The 19,933-nt window shown below is 43.1% G+C and overlaps 2 protein-coding genes across 3 annotated transcripts in view; both read right to left on the bottom strand.

Annotated features, from left to right (window-relative positions):
* Positions 1–3,298: 3,298 nt before the first annotated feature.
* On the bottom strand, positions 3,299–14,418 carry LOC102479324 (schlafen family member 13). Of its 2 annotated transcripts, none has more exons than XM_014590138.2 (4): positions 13,323–14,418; positions 12,235–12,354; positions 6,937–7,660; positions 3,299–6,741 (listed from the first exon to the last, which is right to left on the bottom strand). In XM_014590138.2, exons 1-4 carry the CDS (start codon positions 14,395–14,397, stop codon positions 5,967–5,969), a joined length of 2,694 nt encoding a protein of 897 aa, XP_014445624.1. In that variant the 5' UTR covers positions 14,398–14,418; the 3' UTR covers positions 3,299–5,966. The 2 variants fall into 2 exon arrangements, with proteins under 2 accessions (XP_014445624.1, XP_027629968.1); XM_027774167.1 differs by lacking the exons at positions 3,299–6,741; positions 6,937–7,660 and adding exons at positions 8,461–8,588; positions 8,750–8,812.
* The window catches only part of LOC102478899 (schlafen family member 13-like), a 7,064-nt gene continuing 1,530 nt past the window's right edge, over positions 14,400–19,933 (bottom strand). Inside the window, exons 2-3 of the mRNA XM_027774152.1 lie at positions 14,538–15,160; positions 14,400–14,422 (exon numbers count right to left, since the gene is read on the bottom strand). Coding sequence (XP_027629953.1) covers positions 14,400–14,422; positions 14,538–15,135 — 621 coding nt within the window. The 5' untranslated portion in view covers positions 15,136–15,160. The remainder of the gene's footprint in view (positions 14,423–14,537; positions 15,161–19,933) is intronic.

Below are 19,933 nucleotides of genomic sequence, written 5' to 3'. Positions count from 1 at the left end.
AGGTCGTGCCAGCCATTTTGATGTGGGCGGCTCCCCACAGAGGTCTTTTTGATATCTCAGAAGTTTTTTTCTTTTTTTTTAATATCTGTTCTTAACTTTTTGATCTTGGTGTTCATGGCATTGAGTCTTCTCCATTCTGAGTTGATTTTTGTGCATTTTTGCAGGAGTATCTCAAGTAGATTTCTTCACTGGCACCTTTTATTATTTACTCATCTTCGAAATCATCTTGCCTTGGCAGCAAGTTTTATTTTTTTCCGTGACACTTGCTGCCACCTCCAGGGGTAGATTGCCTTCCAGATACACTTAAACGTTTCACAACTGCTTCCTCTTCCTTTTCTGACTTTGCCTCTTCCTCCACAGCAGCTAAATGCAGTCCAAATGTGTATGAGCCCTGAACCGCACTTCAACCTTAAGACTACAGGTCATGTGATTTCAAAGCCACCAAGGGAAACTGTTGTCTATACAGACATTTTCAATATTGCCACCATTACTTTATCCGGACTGCCTTCATAATCCATTGTCTGTGCTTCCACAATGTGCAATTCATCCTTTATACCAGCCCCTAAAGTGCCTTTTCTTAATGATAACTGGTGTTTGGGGCCAGAAGGTGGTGTGGTGGTTAAGGCAGCAGCACTCACTTCCACATGGCTGATCACGGTTTGAGTCCTAAACCTGGCAGCTTGCTTTCTCACTTTCTTTCTCTCTCTTTCTCTTTATGGTCAACATTAAAAACAATAATAATACAATAATGACAATGAATAAGAGTTTTAAAAGGGAGATAACTGGTGTTCATTTTCATCATCATCCACCTTACAGTCATAACCTTTGTTGGCCTTTAATTCACAAATGCAAAGATAGTTCTGGGGCCTCAGGCCGCTCATGCCCATCTCCACTGAATCTTCTACGGGGTGGTGGCATGCAATTAGGCAGGAGGGAAGGCAGACAGAGATAAACGACTACTGCTTCAGAGGACAGGCAGGGTGGAATCACTCCAGGGAACTACTACTTCTGGCGCAGCGTCTCAGCACGGGAGCGAAAGAAGTATCACAGCTCACACAGTGTCACAGCTCTTGATGGTATGAAGGTTTCGCTGGTTTATTGAGGACCAGAGCACTTTCTTATATACACAAGGCAGAGGGAGGTAGGCGGGGTTTACAACAGACCTAATTGAGGACCTGTCAGTTCTGTCTGAACCAGGAGGTCTGCGTTCCTGGTGTATGTGTCAAGGTCGCACCGGCCATTTTAAGCAGTGAAGGTCATGGCAGCCATTTTGATGTGGGCGGCTCCCCACAGAGGTCTTTTTGATATCTCAGAAGTTTTTTTCTTTTTTTTTAATATCTGTTCTTAACTTTTTGATCTTGGTGTTCATGGCATTGAGTCTTCTCCATTCTGAGTTGATTTTTGTGCATTTTTGCAGGAGTATCTCAAGTAGATTTCTTCACTGGCACCTTTTATTATTTACTCATCTTCGAAATCATCTTGCCTTGGCAGCAAGTTTTATTTTTTTCCGTGACACTTGCTGCCACCTCCAGGGGTAGATTGCCTTCCAGATACACTTAAACGTTTCACAGCTGCTTCCTCTTCCTTTTCTGACTTTGCCTCTTCCTCCACAGCAGCTAAATGCAGTCCAAATGTGTATGAGCCCTGAACCGCACTTCAACCTTAAGACTACAGGTCATGTGATTTCAAAGCCACCAAGGGAAACTGTTGTCTATACAGACATTTTCAATATTGCCACCATTACTTTATCCGGACTGCCTTCATAATCCATTGTCTGTGCTTCCACAATGTGCAATTCATCCTTTATACCAGCCCCTAAAGTGCCTTTTCTTAATGATAACTGGTGTTTGGGGCCAGAAGGTGGTGTGGTGGTTAAGGCAGCAGCACTCACTTCCACATGGCTGATCACGGTTTGAGTCCTAAACCTGGCAGCTTGCTTTCTCACTTTCTTTCTCTCTCTTTCTCTTTATGGTCAACATTAAAAACAATAATAATACAATAATGACAATGAATAAGAGTTTTAAAAGGGAGATAACTGGTGTTCATTTTCATCATCATCCACCTTACAGTCATAACCTTTGTTGGCCTTTAATTCACAAATGCAAAGATAGTTCTGGGGCCTCAGGCCGCTCATGCCCATCTCCACTGAATCTTCTACGGGGTGGTGGCATGCAATTAGGCAGGAGGGAAGGCAGACAGAGATAAACGACTACTGCTTCAGAGGACAGGCAGGGTGGAATCACTCCAGGGAACTACTACTTCTACTTCAGAAAGCGTTAAGTGCAGCATGGGCATCTTTGACTGACTGTCTGGCAGGCCCTAGCTCCAAGAAGTGTGGAAGCACCTTTGGAAAAGGTCTTTTGGGCCTAGCCCCTAGTGGTAGTTAAGGTGGCTGGATCCTACATGGCTAAATTCAAGTCCTGAGTTCCGTACTCAGCATGAAAAACGCGTCAGGTGCATATGCATGGGTGCCCAAAATCTCCAAAGAGGAGAATGGAGAAGGGATTGCAGTGTGGCCAGCCCCCTTGGGGAGGAGGTGATTTCTCTCTCTCTCTCTTCCTCTCCAATAAGCAGACATGACCTCTAATAAATTATAAAAAAAAAAAGCCCTTTAATGAAAAAGTAAGTTCCTCATACTTCTAGTTTGCTGTGAGTTTTTATCTTGAATGCCTGTCAAAAAAACATTAAGTGCTTTTTCCACCTCTGTTGCAATTGTATCATTTGTTTCCTCTAACCTGTTAAAACAGTGGATTACATTAACTGATTTTCACAAGTTAAACCAAACCTTGCATTTTTAGGATAAATGTATGCATTACATTTTGGGGAGAAAGAATGTATTGCATTTCTGGGTTAAATGAGTTATTAATACATTTGTTATATTTGATTTGCTAATATTTAGGAAGACATTTTTGTACCCACATTTATTAGTTAGAATGGCTTAGGATGTTTTCCTCCTAATGTGCTTGTGAAATGAGGAGTGCTCTTTCTTTATTCAATACCCTGGCATATTTTGTGTAAGAATGGAACTATCTGTTCCTTCAGTGTTTGATAAAATTTGCTGGTGAAACCGTTTTGGCCTACTGTTTTTTTTTTTTTTCAACTTTTTTTTTTTTTTTGGGGGGTTTTTTGTATAGGGGACCTGGCGTTTCCCAGTATAGGGTACATGCGCTTGCCAGAAAGACAGAGAGACAGAGAGACAGAAAGTGAAAAATCACTCCCCAGGGGGGATGGCCACGCCCCAATCCCTTCTCCTCCATTCTCCTCTTCGGATCTTGGGCACACACGCACACGTGCCGGTGTGAGTTTAAGCCACTGGATCCGAGACTCGAACCACGATCAACTATATAGGAGTCCAGCGACATAGCCATTACACTAGCTGCTGGTCCCAAGCTCATAAGAGGAGCTCTTAAGTTACCCATGAGAATACGAGCTGTAATTTGGGTCCCTCTCTAGAATCCTATTATAGCCCAACATTTCTGAAATAGAGGGTATGCGTAGTCTAACAAATATGATTCTTCCCTTACCGAGACTGATCTGGCTACCACTAACCACTGCTGAGTACACACGCAGAGGCCAATGCAGCATCTTCATGATACAGTATTTCTCACAAAAACCAGAAGCATGATTGCTCACAGGAACACATACACACTCTAGATACCAGTGTCCCTTCCCCGCCCACAGGGCTTTTTCTAGCATCACCATTCACAGACTTACTTATTGCTACAAAACAGTACCTCCGAACAAGGAACTCATCTTACCGCAAAGGTAAGCAAAGGAACCCATCTTACCACAATGGTATACCACAATGGTATACCAATGGTCTCGAGGTCATAGACTTCACTGTTTTTTCCATGTCCCCTTCACTCAAAATCAGCTGGCTTGGGGCCAGGAGGTGGCATGGTGGTTAAGGGCACTGGACTCCCACATGGCTGACCATGGTTCAAGTCCCGGGCCTGGTGGCTTGGTTTCTCACTTTCTCTCTCTCTGTCCCTCTCTGGTCTAAAGAAAAATAAAGGGGAAAAAAAAAACTCTTTAAAAAAAAAAATCAGTTGGCTTTATACCATGAAGTCATAACGTGCTGCAAGATTAGTTTCAGCCCCCTCTGGGAGATAGCACCAGCAAGGTTGGGGCTCTCTTCTGCAGAACAGTGTATGCCAAAATATGCCAGTCAGAACCAAGGAGTGGAAAGAGGTCGGAGCAGACCATCTTACGATTACATCTAAGAACACTTCCAGGAAAGTTTTGCTACCACCACTGTCACCTTAGGTCCAGTAGGTTTGGAGGTTCTAAAACTCAAACACAGTCATGGTCCATTAAATTGTAAGCCAAGGCCATTTTGTTTCTTGGGCTGCTGAATCAATAGTTAGAATAGGTGGTCAGTGCGCTTGCTGGATGATTGTTCCTAATTATGAAGGAGAAATTGGTTTATTTCTACTCAGTAAATCAAAAAGAACTATGGGAAGCTCAGGGAATTCCTGGGTGGGGGCATTTTTAAATACTGCTTTGCCAATAGAATTGGATGATGGAAAAATTTGGCATTTCTCTAAAGAACTTCAAAATGCTGCTTAGGATGCCTCCCGAATGTTAAACATATCACTCCTGCTCACATACCTTTGGCCAGAATTTGGTCTCATGGCCATCCTTGGCTTAAAGGAAGGCTGAGAAATACCACTTTTTGTTCAAGTTGTTATGTGCTTCCCTAAAATGTCTATTATTGTATTATTTTTTTTTTTTTTTTAAAAAGGAGAGCATAGATATGGAGAGACAATCAGTGGTCTCTGCTCGGGTAAAAAATGAAGGGATGGATTAGAAGACAGCAACAAATCAACAAAATCTTCCTAGGCCGCTTCGCCTAGGAAGTGAACAAACTGTGAAATAGAATAAGAATATAGGTAACAGGAGAGATTTATCGAGAAAATAAAAACGGATAACCCTTTATTCACGATAAAGCGCACATCAGTTGTAGTGATACATGGAGACAGCTCATACCAGTTTTCCAAGCACAAACTGTCAGTTTTTCAGGGATGTTTTGAACCTGTTGATGTCATATAGTGAGCTTGCATGGCAGGACTATTCACCCTGAAATCAACACTCAGCTTAATGGTGCACTTCATGTTTTCCTTTGCTCAATTTAAAGAGCCACAGAGTCTTAAACTCTTCATTAAAAAAAAAAAAAAAAAAAGTAGAGCAGTCCCATGTTTTATTGCCTTTCCCGGTAAGAACAAAGAAGGAAGTATCAATAATCCCCCTCTAGGTTAGTGGAAAAACTTACTTGTAAGTTTTAAAAAATAGAATTCAATATAAACATTAAAAGTAAGGCAAAAAAAAAAAAAGAAAAAGAAAGAAAGAAAGAAAGAAAGAAAGAAAGAAAGAAAGAAAGAAAGAAAGAAAGAAAGAAAGAAAGAAAAGGATTAATACAAGCAATCAGAATTAGGCTTTTGGGGGCCAGCAGGTGGCATGGTGGTTAAGTACGTTGGACTCCCACATGGCTGATCGCGGTTTGAGTCCCAGGACTTGGCGGCTTGCTTTCTCACTTTTCCATTCTCTCTCTCTCACGTGCACACGCTTTGTCCCTCTCTGATCAAATTAAAATAAATTAAATTAAATAATTTTTTAAGAAAGAAGTAGGCTTTTCTGAAGTTTATCTCACAGAATATAGAAACAACTCAGAAGCCAGTTCTCTTAAAAGGCTGTATTGTGAGAGATACTGCTTTTCTGCTGTACACTAGCAAAACTTTCAAGGACACATAGAATATTCCAGCTTTATCAATTTTTTAAAGTAATTCTTTATTTTATTTTATATGTTATTATTATTTTTTAATTTGATCTGAGAGAGAACAGAGAGAGAGAAAGGGAAAGTGAGAAAGCAAGCTACCAGGTCTGGTCCTCAAACCATGGTCAGCCATGTGGGAATCCAGCACCTCAACCATCAGCTTTATCACTTTTCATAATAGACTGAGGTCTTTCTACTTGTAAGAAAGCTGTAGAATAAACAGATGTTTTCTTGCCCTAGAAGCCAGACAGAGCAGAAGATTATGGAAAATAGTTGGATCCTCTGCTCTTGGATTGATCCCGAACACGATGTTTCTTTCTAGGCCTGAAAATCGACGGACACTGTCAAACATGTCATCACCACAAATGGGTGCATCATTGATCTGAGACATTGTTCTCTTCCGCATTGCTGTTAGAAACTTATCTTTATATTCTTCTACTTCACTTGTTGTACTGAAAAGCACAATAATATCTTTGGGAGAATAACCATTCCTCAAGAAATACTGGCACTTCTCTGCTACATAGATCACCATATTCTCCAAGTCTAAATTTTCAGTCTCTAAGTTGCCCGGAACATCCAGAACCCATGTGGATTTATGGAGTATTTCCAGATACTCACGGGGGAAGTTACGTGGAGGGTTTCCCTTGACCATCTGCATTTCCTGTTGTAGGAAGCGGGCTATTGGAGTTGCATTACGGACTACTGTGGTGAGCTCTTCTTTTGGATACTGGGCCGAGAGAGGGGGAAGGCCAGTGCAAGTTAAGTGAGTGGTCTGAAAGTAGTCCAGAAAGATCCAGAGAATTCCTGGGCAATCTTTTTTTCTCTGAGAGATGTTTTTTGCCTTCTTATACCAATCGCCATCTTCAAGGCGGAAGTTCTGAGCTTCGTCGATGATGATGTGTTCAATCTTTTCACAGACATTTCTCATGAAGGTTTTCCGGGTTACTGCTTGGCAGATCTTTTTATTACTGTGAAATATAAGATGACACACTCAGGTGTTTTTCCTCACTAAACAAAGGAAGAATACTACTCTATCAGGCTCCCCTGGTCACAGTTCTGCTGTGACAAATCTTCTTACCAGCTAATTCTCAAGAAAAAAGGCAAATTATTTTTATTTAATCCAAATTAAGTATAACTTACACATATAAGATCCAACTGCTTACCTGATAAAGTTCCTCAGAAGCTGGTTTTCACAAACATAGAGAATTCTATCTTCCTTACACTTAAATGTATTCCTGATCTTCTCTATGATCTTCATTGCCATGATTGTCTTTCCCGAGCCAGGTAAGCCGTGGATGAACAATTCTCTGCTGTTGTCAAGATTCTTTGAGAAGAGCTCATACTGTTTGGCTGTTAACAGATTTAAAATCTCATAGCCAACCTGGTCACTCAAGAAAGATCTGAAGCTGAGCAAAACAATTACAAGGGACTGCAGCAAGGCTTCCATTTCCTTGGTATTTGCAAGATTATAGGACATGGGATAATCTATAGCAGAGTGTGAATCCTCCAAAGACTCTGGATTGCCCCCAGGACTCAGATGGAGGACCTTGGTCATGACACACACTCTCCCAGTGTATCCCCCAGTGTTCACCAGCTTCTGCTTCAAAGTAAAGGCAGTGCGAGTACAGTAGTCCTGCCCCTCTGCATCCTGCTCCCCAAGAATGGTGTAGAGAACGGGGGGGCTATTCAGCGCTACCAATAGACCGTCACAGATGACTGTCTGTTTCCCTTGCAAGTTCAGGTCCACAGCCCAGCTTCTAGAGAGGATCAAAATTCCCTGGGAGAAAGGATGCATTTGTTTATTTATTAACTCCTCCAGTCCTTGATGCTGTGCGGACAGTTCCTTCCAGAGCGATTCAGGAGTATATTGCAAATGTTCTGGTGGCACTAGATGTGGAAAAAAAATAGGAATTTTTTAAATGAGTTTTTATTCTTTTGTATGAATCACATAGTACATTGAAAACAGAGAGGAAAGCCCTCAATAATAATGGTACAATTTAAGAGAAATTCCTTCTGGTGCTTTTCTCCTTCACCCATCCCTACAAACCTGGTGAATTAAATGATGTTGCCTTCTCTGTGTTTCATGGAGAGCAGAGTGTGTCTATTGAGCCTAAGAAAGTGAAAACCATGCATTCAATTACTCTTACATCTCAGATTCTTATTGTGGAATGTTTAAAAACCTATCTGATAAGCAAATGCCTACAAAGGTCCCAGGTAATTTAAGAAACTTTAAGTAGGGACCAGCAGATGGTGTAATGGCTATGTCGCTGGACTCCCATGTAGTCAATCACGGTTCGAGTTTTGGATCCAGTGGCTTAAACTCACACCAGGCACGTGTGCATGAGTGCCCAAGATCCCGAGAGGAGAATGGCCATTTCCTTGGTATTTGCAAGATTATAGGACATGGGATAATCTATAGCAGAGTGTGAATCCTCCAAAGACTCTGGATTGCCCCCAGGACTCAGATGGAGGACCTTGGTCATGACACACACTCTCCCAGTGTATCCCCCAGTGTTCACCAGCTTCTGCTTCAAAGTAAAGGCAGTGCGAGTACAGTAGTCCTGCCCCTCTGCATCCTGCTCCCCAAGAATGGTGTAGAGAACGGGGGGGCTATTCAGCGCTACCAATAGACCGTCACAGATGACTGTCTGTTTCCCTTGCAAGTTCAGGTCCACAGCCCAGCTTCTAGAGAGGATCAAAATTCCCTGGGAGAAAGGATGCATTTGTTTATTTATTAACTCCTCCAGTCCTTGATGCTGTGCGGACAGTTCCTTCCAGAGCGATTCAGGAGTATATTGCAAATGTTCTGGTGGCACTAGATGTGGAAAAAAAAATAGGAATTTTTTAAATGAGTTTTTATTCTTTTGTATGAATCACATAGTACATTGAAAACAGAGAGGAAAGCCCTCAATAATAATGGTACAATTTAAGAGAAATTCCTTCTGGTGCTTTTCTCCTTCACCCATCCCTACAAACCTGGTGAATTAAATGATGTTGCCTTCTCTGTGTTTCATGGAGAGCAGAGTGTGTCTATTGAGCCTAAGAAAGTGAAAACCATGCATTCAATTACTCTTACATCTCAGATTCTTATTGTGGAATGTTTAAAAACCTATCTGATAAGCAAATGCCTACAAAGGTCCCAGGTAATTTAAGAAACTTTAAGTAGGGACCAGCAGATGGTGTAATGGCTATGTCGCTGGACTCCCATGTAGTCAATCACGGTTCGAGTTTTGGATCCAGTGGCTTAAACTCACACCAGGCACGTGTGCATGAGTGCCCAAGATCCCGAGAGGAGAATGGAGAAGGGATTGCGACGTGGCCATACCCACCTGGGGGGAGATTTCTTGCTTTCTGTCTCTCTGTCTTTCTGGCGAGCGCATGCGCCCTATGGCAAAAAAAAAAAAAAAAAACTTCAAGTAAACTGTTTAGGGGAGTATTGAGTTGGGTATGTATCAGGAAAGCAATGGAAACCCTCCGAAGCAAGGGTTTGGAGGAAACTCAGGATGGCAGTATAGACAGGGAAGCAAAGCACCTGGGCTGGATCAGAGGAACTGCCGAGGCCAGCAGGTTCCATAGTGGTTAAGGAGCTAGACTCCTGTGTGGTTGTCTGCAGTTCGAGTCTTGGACCCAGCAACTTGAAACTCACACCAGGGGTGTGTGTGTGTGTGTGTGTGTGTGTGTGTGCATGTCCAAAATCACAAGAGGAGAACGGAGAAGGGATTGCAGTGTGGCCATCCCCCAGGGGTGATTTCTTGCTTTCTCTTTCTTTGTCTCTCTTGTCCTGCCTATAGCCCCTTCACCCTACACATCCCTGAGGCTTCACATCACCCCACCATGCCCATACGAAAGGTTGCAACACCATTACTCCAGCTGGACCTAGTGGTACAACTGTCACTCTAGAACCTGAGCCCCCCTCAGTAAGCCACACCCCAGGGAACAGGTGGTCCAGCACAGGAAGCTGTCCCCAAGACCAAGGGAACCCCCAGGGCTTGAAGACACCAGCCTCTCTGGTGCCTACTTCCATGGCTGGCAATCCTAGCCACTTGACTGACAGGGCCACCTCAAGTCACATGAATCCCAGCCAGGACTCGAGAACTCCGGTTCCCCTGTGTCCACCACCACCACTGGTGATCCCACACACACACCCCCCCAACCTGCAGGACCTCTATGTAGGTGCTCAATCCACCCCACAAAGGCCCAAGGACTTCAGCCCTCCTGGAAACCCCTTCCTCCAGCAAAACCGTACTACTGCCTCCATAAACACTCACAGCCTCTTCCAGACACCACTGACATTGATCACAGTAGAAGAAATAACAGAGAGACAACACTAGTATTCCTGCCCAGAAACAAAGCTAAAGTACCCCTACTCAGCTGACATGATAGAACACACACAGAGAAGAAATCTCTTCCTATGAATTCTACTCCATAAAATCAGAAGGGGCAACAAGTCCAGATGGTGGCACAGCAATAAACATGTGGTGTTCTGTAAGGCTGACCCACAAGAGAAGGTTCCGGGTTTGTATCCAGAGATCTCCCTGAGTATGCTAGGCATGGGTATGCCTGTGATCCAGGGCTGGCTGAAGCTAAGGATGGATCTCAGTGTCAAGACCTGTTGGGGGTGCTGTTTCTGTCTTAATTACCTCTAGCTTTTTATTAAAGTGAGACACTAGTGACTCCTCCTTTCACTTGAACACATAGAGGTCATCACAGGGTTATCAATTGGCCTAATTTCTTTTTTTTTTTTAATATAGAGATTTTTTCTATAGGGTGTGTGCGCTCTCTGGAGAGACAGAGACAGAAAGACAGAGAGCGAGAAATCACCCCCCAGGGGAGATGGCCACACTGCAATCCCTTCTCCTTTATTCTCCTCTCAGGATTTTGGGTACGCATGCACATGTGCCCAGCATGTGTTTTAAGCCACCAGGTCCAGGACTCGACCCATGGTCAACTACATGGGAGTCCGGCGATGTAACCATTACTCCATCTGCTAGTCCCATTGTCAATATTGTATCTCAGGGAACAGAGATGCCTAGAAGAGAGTTGATGGGGTAGTCAGAAAACACGCACATTTACTGATTAAGTTATCTGTCTAATATGGGTATAGTTTGTGGTGCACCCCAAAACAATTAAAATAGTAATATCCAAAATCACTGACTATGTGGCCCAGCCACTGTGGTGCAGCTATGTGGCCCAGCCACTGTGGTGCAGCGGTAACATCGTACCATGCAAGGCTAAAAGTGTATAGCCATTCATGGGTTTAGACTCCCTGGTTGGCCTGAAAACATGCTGAGCATGCATATCCAGGATCCTGAGGAGCTAGGCGCTTGGGAATAGGGAATCTTGACCAGACAAGGGGATCTCTCTCTCTCTCTCTTTCTCTCTCTCTCTCGAGTGTGCATGAGCTCTCTATCATAAAAAAATTACTGATCACAGATCACCATAACAGATATAATAATAACAGAAATGTTTGAAATTACCAAAATGTGACAAAGACACAAAATGAGCACATGTGGTGGAAAATGATATTGTTAGACTATCTCCACACAGGGTTATCACAAACCTGGAAAAATACAATATTTACAAAGCACAAAAATGAGGTATCCCTGAATGTTAAGACATACACTTCTTTGTTTATTGCGGCACCAGTCATAATTGCTAGTGACTCCTCGATGTAACCTATCTTAAAAAATGTTTGAGCAGGAGGGAGGGGTTACCTTACACTGTCTGTGGTCTTGAATTATTACTTTGTGCTCCCCTTGGGACACTGCTGACTAGTTTGCTCTTGCCTCTCCCATGAGAAATTACTTGTGATTTCTCTGTGTTTCAGTATTCTATCAGGTGACCATTTTCCTGTTAGAAATATAATCCCTCCATCCCTGAAAACTGACCGAGGTGATGGATTTCACTGTTCCCCTAATGGAATGCTTTCCTGCAGTAGTACTCAATCGGTGGTTTCCAAACCCAGCACAGCATCGAAATGATTTGGAAAGCTTGCTCAAATGCATAGACCTAGTCCTCATCTCTGAAACCGAGTCCTCCTCACAAGTTCATCATTTCCTGGTGGGTGCCTGAATATCTTTATGTTTACATCCTACAGTGTTACTGATCATCAGCCAGATTTGGCAACCACGGTAGAGGATTTCTAAGGGCATCTGAAATTCATCCCCAAGAGGCTTGCAACTTTATACCCTTGGATTTGCTGAACACAATCCTGCATAGATTTGGTTTTTTACCAGATCATCTCCTATTCTCCTAATGTAAAAATTGGCAGTTAGGAGACCAGAAGGTGGCATGGAGGTTAAGGAGTTGAACATGGCTGAACACGGTTGGAATCCTGAACCTGGTGGTTTGCTTTCTCACTCTCTCTCTCTGTGTGTCTCTCTCTGGTCAAATTAAAACAAAACAAAACAAAAGAATAAGTAAAATTAAATAAATTCTTTTAAAAAATTGGCAGTTAGTACCTGGAAATAGCTGTTGTTGGAGAGCTGCTTTATATTCCAGACCTTTCCTACAATACACGGGTCTGCAAAGTGGAGGCCTGTGGGATAGATTCAGCTGAGATTCGAAAGCTTCAGCCAACCCTGAAAGAAAGAAAACACCTTACTCTACATGATTTCATCCCTCACCTCTGCAATAGGTGGTTCAAAGTTGTTTCAAAATTGTATTTAACACAACACAGTTCAGGCCACAGATTATACACTTTCTCCTGTCTTGACTTTATGTCAAGGTTTCCAAGGATCCACTATTAAAGATTCCATCTTTTGAACCTTGAATAATGTTTCCCCATGCAATATTATGCTCTCTCTTCTGTCTGAATAGCTCTTTGCTTGAACTGTAAAACTTTCTCTTTTAAAATTCTTTTTTTATATATAGAGAGATTTTTGCTATAGGGCACATGTGCTTGCCACAGAGACAGAGGGAGACAGAGAGACAGAAGAGAAATCACCTCCCAGGGGAATAGCCATGCTTCAATCTCATCTCCTCCTGTCTCCTCTCAGGATTTTGGGCATGCATGTACACACATCCAGTGTGAGTTTGAAGCCGTCGGGCCCAAAACTCAAACCATGATTGACTATGTGGGAGTCCAGCAACATAGCTATCATGCTATCTGCTGGCCCCTCTCTTTTAAAATTCTAATCATGTGTTTTCTGTCCCTACAGATGCACCTCCACTAACCTCAACTGAAATCAACATTATCCAACACTGACTCTTGTCTCCCAATATTGGTTTCATGTTAAACCGAGGTACAAGGTAATCATTAAGACGATCCAGTTAGTTAGAGGACTTTAAATAACACATAGTCAAACAAAAAATTCATTCCAAATTTTTCCTTCATAACTTCTTTTGTGGGATATATATCACCATTTACAAAATACCCGATTTTGACTTTTTCTCACCCAGAAAATCTTTCCATACCTGAAAATCATGGGGAGTTAGGGAAAACAAATTTCAGTGAGTGTGAAGAGCTCAAAGTTACAGAGAGTGAAGAAGGCTATGCAGATGCTAAAGAGGTAGAAAGACAGGGAGGAAAGAGCTCGTCCTCTCTTACCTTGATCTTTCTCCACTGGGTCCACATACATCATCCTTTGAACCCATTCCTCCGCTGTCAGGCAGCAAAGAAGCATGTCCTTCACCATCCATGAGTTGGGAGCCTGTGAGAACACTGCACAGCAGAACTGTTCTACTTTGATTACACAGAAATAACCATACAACTCTCCCATGCGAAATACATCTATGATTTTAGTCTTGAAGCCCACCTGTGGTTTGGAAGAGCAAAAATGAACAACAGGCAACTTGGAAACTGCTCCTGCTATTACGCTTTCCAAAGAGGAAGGATCAACATTTTCTTTTGCACATCCAAGGACTTTCTTACTCTTGTCATCCACTCCAATGAAAAGATAGCCTCCCCCGGTGTTTGCAAATGCAGGGACATACTCTGGAACTGTATTTTTTACATATTCTTGTATGTGTTTCGTGGAGAACTGCTTAAACTCTATGAATTGAGACTCAGGAAAAGGCAGGATTTGACCATATTCAAGCCTGTGGGTTTGGAAAATTTCAAAAGCAAGATCGAATTCAGAACTGTTCTGATACACAGTTTTGGACATTTTACTAGGTGGAGAGAAGTCATTAATCATTTCACATTCTGCATCCCGTCTCTTGGCCTTCAGGAAGTCGAAAGCGTTTCTTGAATCCATGATGAACACAGAGGTGCCCGATCTACGGTACAGCGAAGAACTCAAGCTGCAAATGCGGGGTCTGACAGAACTGTCTTCAGTGGAAATGTCACTGCTCCAGGACTTGACAAAAATGTAAAAACACCTCCCTTCTTGTTTGGTCTCAAAGAAAGCTTCAAAATGTGGGGACGGAACAAGCTCTCTCAAAGACTTTTCCAAATCTAACCCCATCTCCACAAGATGTTCATCGTTGTTTGCCAATTTCATCCAAATCACTCCTCCTCCTGAGTTTAGTAAAGCGCATGCGGCCTGTGTAACTCTCACCTTCTCTTGGTCTCTCTGAATTTTCTGCAATTTCTTCCTGTTTTCTTCTCCCAGAGTCACTTCTCCCACATTGATGACCAAGTCTGGATAACATGATTCCACCACCAGGGAGCAGCGATTCATCTTCACGTTGATTCTGTGGCTGAAACTATTAGAATATTTGTTTCACTTTGACTATGCAATTGATTGCTCCTTGCCTGCAATTCATCTGTTATACAATATTTAATCTGGGGGCCAGCAGGTGGTGTGGTGATTAAGGCAACTGGATTCCCATATGATCAACTGTTGGAAAATTTCAAAAGCAAGATCGAATTCAGAACTGTTCTGATACACAGTTTTGGACATTTTACTAGGTGGAGAGAAGTCATTAATCATTTCACATTCTGCATCCCGTCTCTTGGCCTTCAGGAAGTCGAAAGCGTTTCTTGAATCCATGATGAACACAGAGGTGCCCGATCTACGGTACAGCGAAGAACTCAAGCTGCAAATGCGGGGTCTGACAGAACTGTCTTCAGTGGAAATGTCACTGCTCCAGGACTTGACAAAAATGTAAAAACACCTCCCTTCTTGTTTGGTCTCAAAGAAAGCTTCAAAATGTGGGGACGGAACAAGCTCTCTCAAAGACTTTTCCAAATCTAACCCCATCTCCACAAGATGTTCATCGTTGTTTGCCAATTTCATCCAAATCACTCCTCCTCCTGAGTTTAGTAAAGCGCATGCGGCCTGTGTAACTCTCACCTTCTCTTGGTCTCTCTGAATTTTCTGCAATTTCTTCCTGTTTTCTTCTCCCAGAGTCACTTCTCCCACATTGATGACCAAGTCTGGATAACATGATTCCACCACCAGGGAGCAGCGATTCATCTTCACGTTGATTCTGTGGCTGAAACTATTAGAATATTTGTTTCACTTTGACTATGCAATTGATTGCTCCTTGCCTGCAATTCATCTGTTATACAATATTTAATCTGGGGGCCAGCAGGTGGTGTGGTGATTAAGGCAACTGGATTCCCATATGATCAACTGTGGTTTGAGTCCCAGACCCAGCAGCTTTGAAACTCAGGTACAAGTGTGTGTGTGCATATGTGCCCGAAATCCCAAGGGGAGAATGGAGGAGAAGGGATTGTGGCATGGCCATCTCCCCTGGGGGAGTGATTTCTCACTTTCCCTCTCTGTGTTTCTCTCTGTCTCTCTCATCTCCAGCAAGCACATGAGCCCTATGGCAACAATCTAAAAAAAAAAAAAAAATTAATCTGTGCTAATATGTACTGGGCAATGGCACTAGACCAGCAAGCAAGACAAGGCGAGTCCCTTCTCTTTAGGAACTGACTGGCAGGAAAGGGGGGTAATGAAATTAGAATTTACTAGCATATATGATATGGTCTATAAGAGTGGAAACACATTAAATGGGTATCTGAACTAATCTGGAGATGATGGTTCAATGAGACTTCTAGAAGAAGGTGACATTTAAGCTAAGACCTAATCGGTTCACTGGAATTGGCTGTGTGAAGCCATCAGCAATGAAGCATGGGAGCAGGTGGCACCACCAGAGGTAGACTGTGACACAAGAGTCTCTCTGTTTAGATTGGATTTCCAAAGACTATCAACCTGGGGGACGAGTAAAAGAAGTAAACATTGAAAAGATATTGCAAAGAAGAGTGAGTATGAAAAACCAAAGAGGTAGGAGAAAACCCAAGGTAATGAGATACTGAGGAAGCCCAGAACAAGGTTACCTGCTGAGGTTTTTTTTGTTTTGTTTTAAGGTTTTTGCCATAAGGCATATATGCTCACCTAAGAGAGAAGAAGGGATATGAGAAATCACCCCACCCGCTGCATGGCCACACTGCAATCACTTTTCCTCCATTCTCCTCTTGGGATTTTGGGCACACGTGCACATGGCATGATTTTTCTTCTTTTTTTTTTTAAATATTTAATTTCATTTCTTGTTATTATTATTTTTTAATTTGACCAGAGAGAGACTGAGAGAGAGAGAGAAATTGAGAAAGCAACCCACAAGGTCCAGGACTCAAACCACGGTCGGCCATATGGGAATCCAACACTTTTAACCACTATGCCACCTGCCAACCCCAAACCAGCCAGATTTTTAAGTTCTGGGGTCCAGGACTCCAACTGCATTAGTCCATGTGGGAGTGCAGAGCCTTAACCACTATACCAACTGTTGGCCCCCTGCAGAATTTTAAGGTATCTGATACTCCTGACAGGTGCAGCAAGATGATGACTGAAAAGTGCTCTTAGATGTAGCACAATTGAGGGAATCAGTGACTTGAAAAATGCTGTTCAGGGACCAGCAGTTAGTGTAATGGCTATGTCGCTGGACTCCCATGTAGTCGACCACGGTTCAAGTCCTGGACCCGGTGGCTTAAATTCACACCGGGCGCGCGTGTGTGTGTGTCCAAGATCCCGAGAGGAGAATGGAGAAGGGATTGCAGCATGGCCATCCCCCCGGGGGATGATTTCTCACTTTCTGTCTCTCTGTCTCTCTCTGTCTGTCTGGCGAGTGCACACGCCCTATAGCAAAAACCTCTCCAAAAAAAAAAAAAAAAAATGCTGTTCAGACAACTAAGGAGTTTGTGTCAGGAGGTAATATACCAAGGACTAAGGTCTTAGAATCAGTGAACATGGTTTGAATTCCAGTACTGTATTTTAATACAGTATTATAATATTAGCCTAGATATTTGATCTTTCTAACCCTGTTTTGTTATAGGATAATCAATGCTACTCCATCTTTTCTTTCTAGACTTATTTATTTTTAATTTTATTTATTATCATTATTCTTCAATTCTCATTAGAGAAAAAGACAGAGAGAAAGGGAAAGTGAGAAAGCAAGCTGGGATCTGAACCGTGGTCAGCCACGTGGGAGACCAGTGCCTCAACCATCACGCCATCTGCCGGCCCCAATGCTACTCTATCTTAATCAATACCCATCTACTTTAATGTGACTGTTACTATGAACATTGATTAAGATAATTCACACTAAGCATTTAACATTATGCTCTGGTTCGCAGGAATTCAGCGAATTAACCTATATTGTCATCATTTTGCAATGAGTTGAGGAATAAATGAGAGAGAAGGAAATAGGATTATAAAGTACAGACGATTTGTTCACTATATCAAGTTGTGAAAAGGGAGAGGCATATAGCTGAAAGAAGAGAAGAGGTTGGAGAATTTTTTTCTTCATATGGGAAAGCCTGAAAATATTCGACATGGATTGTAGGAGCCAGTAAGGAAATATACAAAGGAGGCAGGTGGAGAAGGAATGTGATCCAGACCACAGAAGGAAGTCAGGGCTTTTTTCCCTTGCCCTGTATACTTTTTTTAAAAGAACTATTTACTTAATCTTGTTATTATTATTTTTTAAAATGTGACCAGAGTAACAAAGAGAGACAAAGTGAGAATGCAAGACACCAGGTCCAAGTCTTAAACCGCAGTGGGTCATGTGGGAGTCCAGTGCCTTAAGTACCACGCCACCTGCTGGCCTCAGCCCCATATACTTTAATGTCAAAGCTATGTATTCTGATAGTTTTTCATTGGTATTTGAAATGGATGGCCACCCAACCCATCTGTTCACACCCTTTTGTAGGCAGAAAAGGCTCAGGGATCTCTCTCCCTATTTTCCCCGTTAGGTTTAAAGAAAAATTATAATCAGTGCCTATTGCAGATTCTTTGTAAGTTAGAAATGTTGATCTACATAAACATAAAAACTTAAATAAAATTTAAACAAGCCAGGGAACCAGCAGTTAGCATAATGGCTATGTCGCTGGACTCCCACGTAGTTGACCGCGGTTCACGTCCTGGACCTGGTGGCTTAAAACTCATGCTGGGCGCGTGTGCGTGCGTGCCCAAGATCCCGAGAGGAGAATGGAGGAGAAGGGATTGAGGCGTGGCCATACCCCCCTGGGGGGTGATTTCTCGCTTTCTGTCTCTATGTCTCTCTCTGTCTGTCTGGCAAGCGCATGTGCCCTATAGCGAAAACCTCTCAAGAAAAAAAAAATTTAAACAAGCCAATAAGGAATTGAGAATTCAGAAGAAAAACAAATCATAACACGTACCAAAGAACTTGAAAAATAAAAGCACCTGGTTCTGTTAGATTTCCAGGATAACGTTCTCAAGTCTTTAAATGTATTCAGAGTTCCCACCGACACAGTTCATACCACCAGCTGTCTCCTTACACAAGATCATGCCTGAAAACAGACATATATAGAGAAAGCAGATGTCAGTGATTGATTCAGACTTCCAAGTTTCAAATCCCAGATCTGTCATTAATTAGCTATGTGATTTGGGGGCTATTTGCTTAACCTCTCTGTACTTAACAAAAATAGTGGTAACAATAAAACCTACCTTAAAGAGTTGTAAGAAGTAAATGAAGTAATACATGTAAAGCCTTTAAAATGCTGTAGGATGGAGTCAGCAGGTGGCATGGTGGTTAAGGTGCTGAATCCCACATGGCCATCTTTGTGTTTCAAGTCCCAGACTGAGCACCTTGAGAAACACAACAGGCACATGTGCATGCATGCCCCAAATCACAGAGAATGGAGAAGGGACTGCAGCATGGCCATCCCTCTGGACAGTGAGTTCTCACTTTCGCTCCGTCTCTCTCCCTGGTAAGTGCACTCAGCCTACTGCAGAGAGCTTTAAATAAATAAATAAATAAATAAGCTATATGATCCAAAGTAAACTTATACTAGAGTTGTTAGGTGGACATCGTAAGACAAGCCCCAGAACCTAAGGAACGTGGGGATTGGGGGGAGGTGGTGTTGGACAGGAAGCTGTGTGTGTGTGTGTGTGTGTGTGTGTGTGTGTGTGTGTGTGTGTGTTGGGGGGGTGGGGAGGAGATGATTGCTAGTCCATGAGTAGCCAGGATAAATGCTTGAGAGTCATTAGAGCAAGTTGATCTTCTGGCCCCTCTGTGACTGTGGAAACGGATGGCAACAGTTCGGGCCTCAGATGCTGACATATGGAAAGTAAAGTTCAGGTCTGTGGAGGTAAAATCAGGCTAATATCCCGCACCTCTCCGTGGGCAAAGCATTGAGGTAAACTAGTGGGGGTTGGCTATCCTCTGGCAGATCCCGAACATAAACGAAAATGAAACTGAAGTGAACTTTTGGGGAAAAAGAAATAGGTTTTATCCTGTGTCGCTACGTGCTCCCCGGAGAGACGCGCGCGCGCCGCCTGCCGGATTTCCAAGCAGGGTGTGGGGAGCCCAGCGCCACAGCGGCTTCGTCACCTGCTGGCTCCTCAAATGATAAAGCTGTTTGTCCTTCTCCAATAGCACCCCCGTGTTTTACAGATCTTGTTAAGAGTGAGACATTTTCCTTCTCCTCTCTTCAAGATTAGGAATTTGCGAAGGGTGATGGCAATTCTAAATGTGCTTTTCAGCGCCTAACGAGGACGACCGTGTGCAGTGGCTGTTCAGTGGCACCTGCCGCACGTGTCTCTCAACGCTACAATTTCCAAACCTCCAGGACCCGAGGCCTGATCTTCACGTTGGCCTATTTGTCTCCCAGGCTCCCTCTCCGCAGGATCCCAGCGGGCACGCCCCGACTCCGGCCATTCCCGCGCCTTCCAGCAGAGCAGGTACACAAGCCACACCCGCCCAACCTCGCCACAGCCTGTCGACCCCTCTAGGCCCCACCGCCCCGTC

The sequence above is a fragment of the Tupaia chinensis genome, unplaced genomic scaffold, assembly GCF_000334495.1.
Source record: "Tupaia chinensis unplaced genomic scaffold, TupChi_1.0 Scaffold000407_4, whole genome shotgun sequence".
Classification (NCBI taxonomy): Eukaryota; Metazoa; Chordata; class Mammalia; order Scandentia; family Tupaiidae; genus Tupaia; species Tupaia belangeri.
This window is presented reverse-complemented; position numbering and strand designations above follow the sequence as displayed.

Excerpts from the sequence above, each read along its gene's own strand:
- LOC102479324 (XM_014590138.2), bottom strand. The coding sequence starts at position 14,397 with ATGAATCGCTGCTCCCTGGTGGTGGAATCATGTTATCCAGACTTGGTC. Across the intron at positions 7,661-12,234 it reads CCAACAACAGCTATTTCCAG|TGCCACCAGAACATTTGCAA; the intron begins GTACTAACTGCC and ends TTCCACATCTAG. Across the intron at positions 6,742-6,936 it reads CTTCTGAGGAACTTTATCAG|TAATAAAAAGATCTGCCAAG; the intron begins GTAAGCAGTTGG and ends TATATTTCACAG.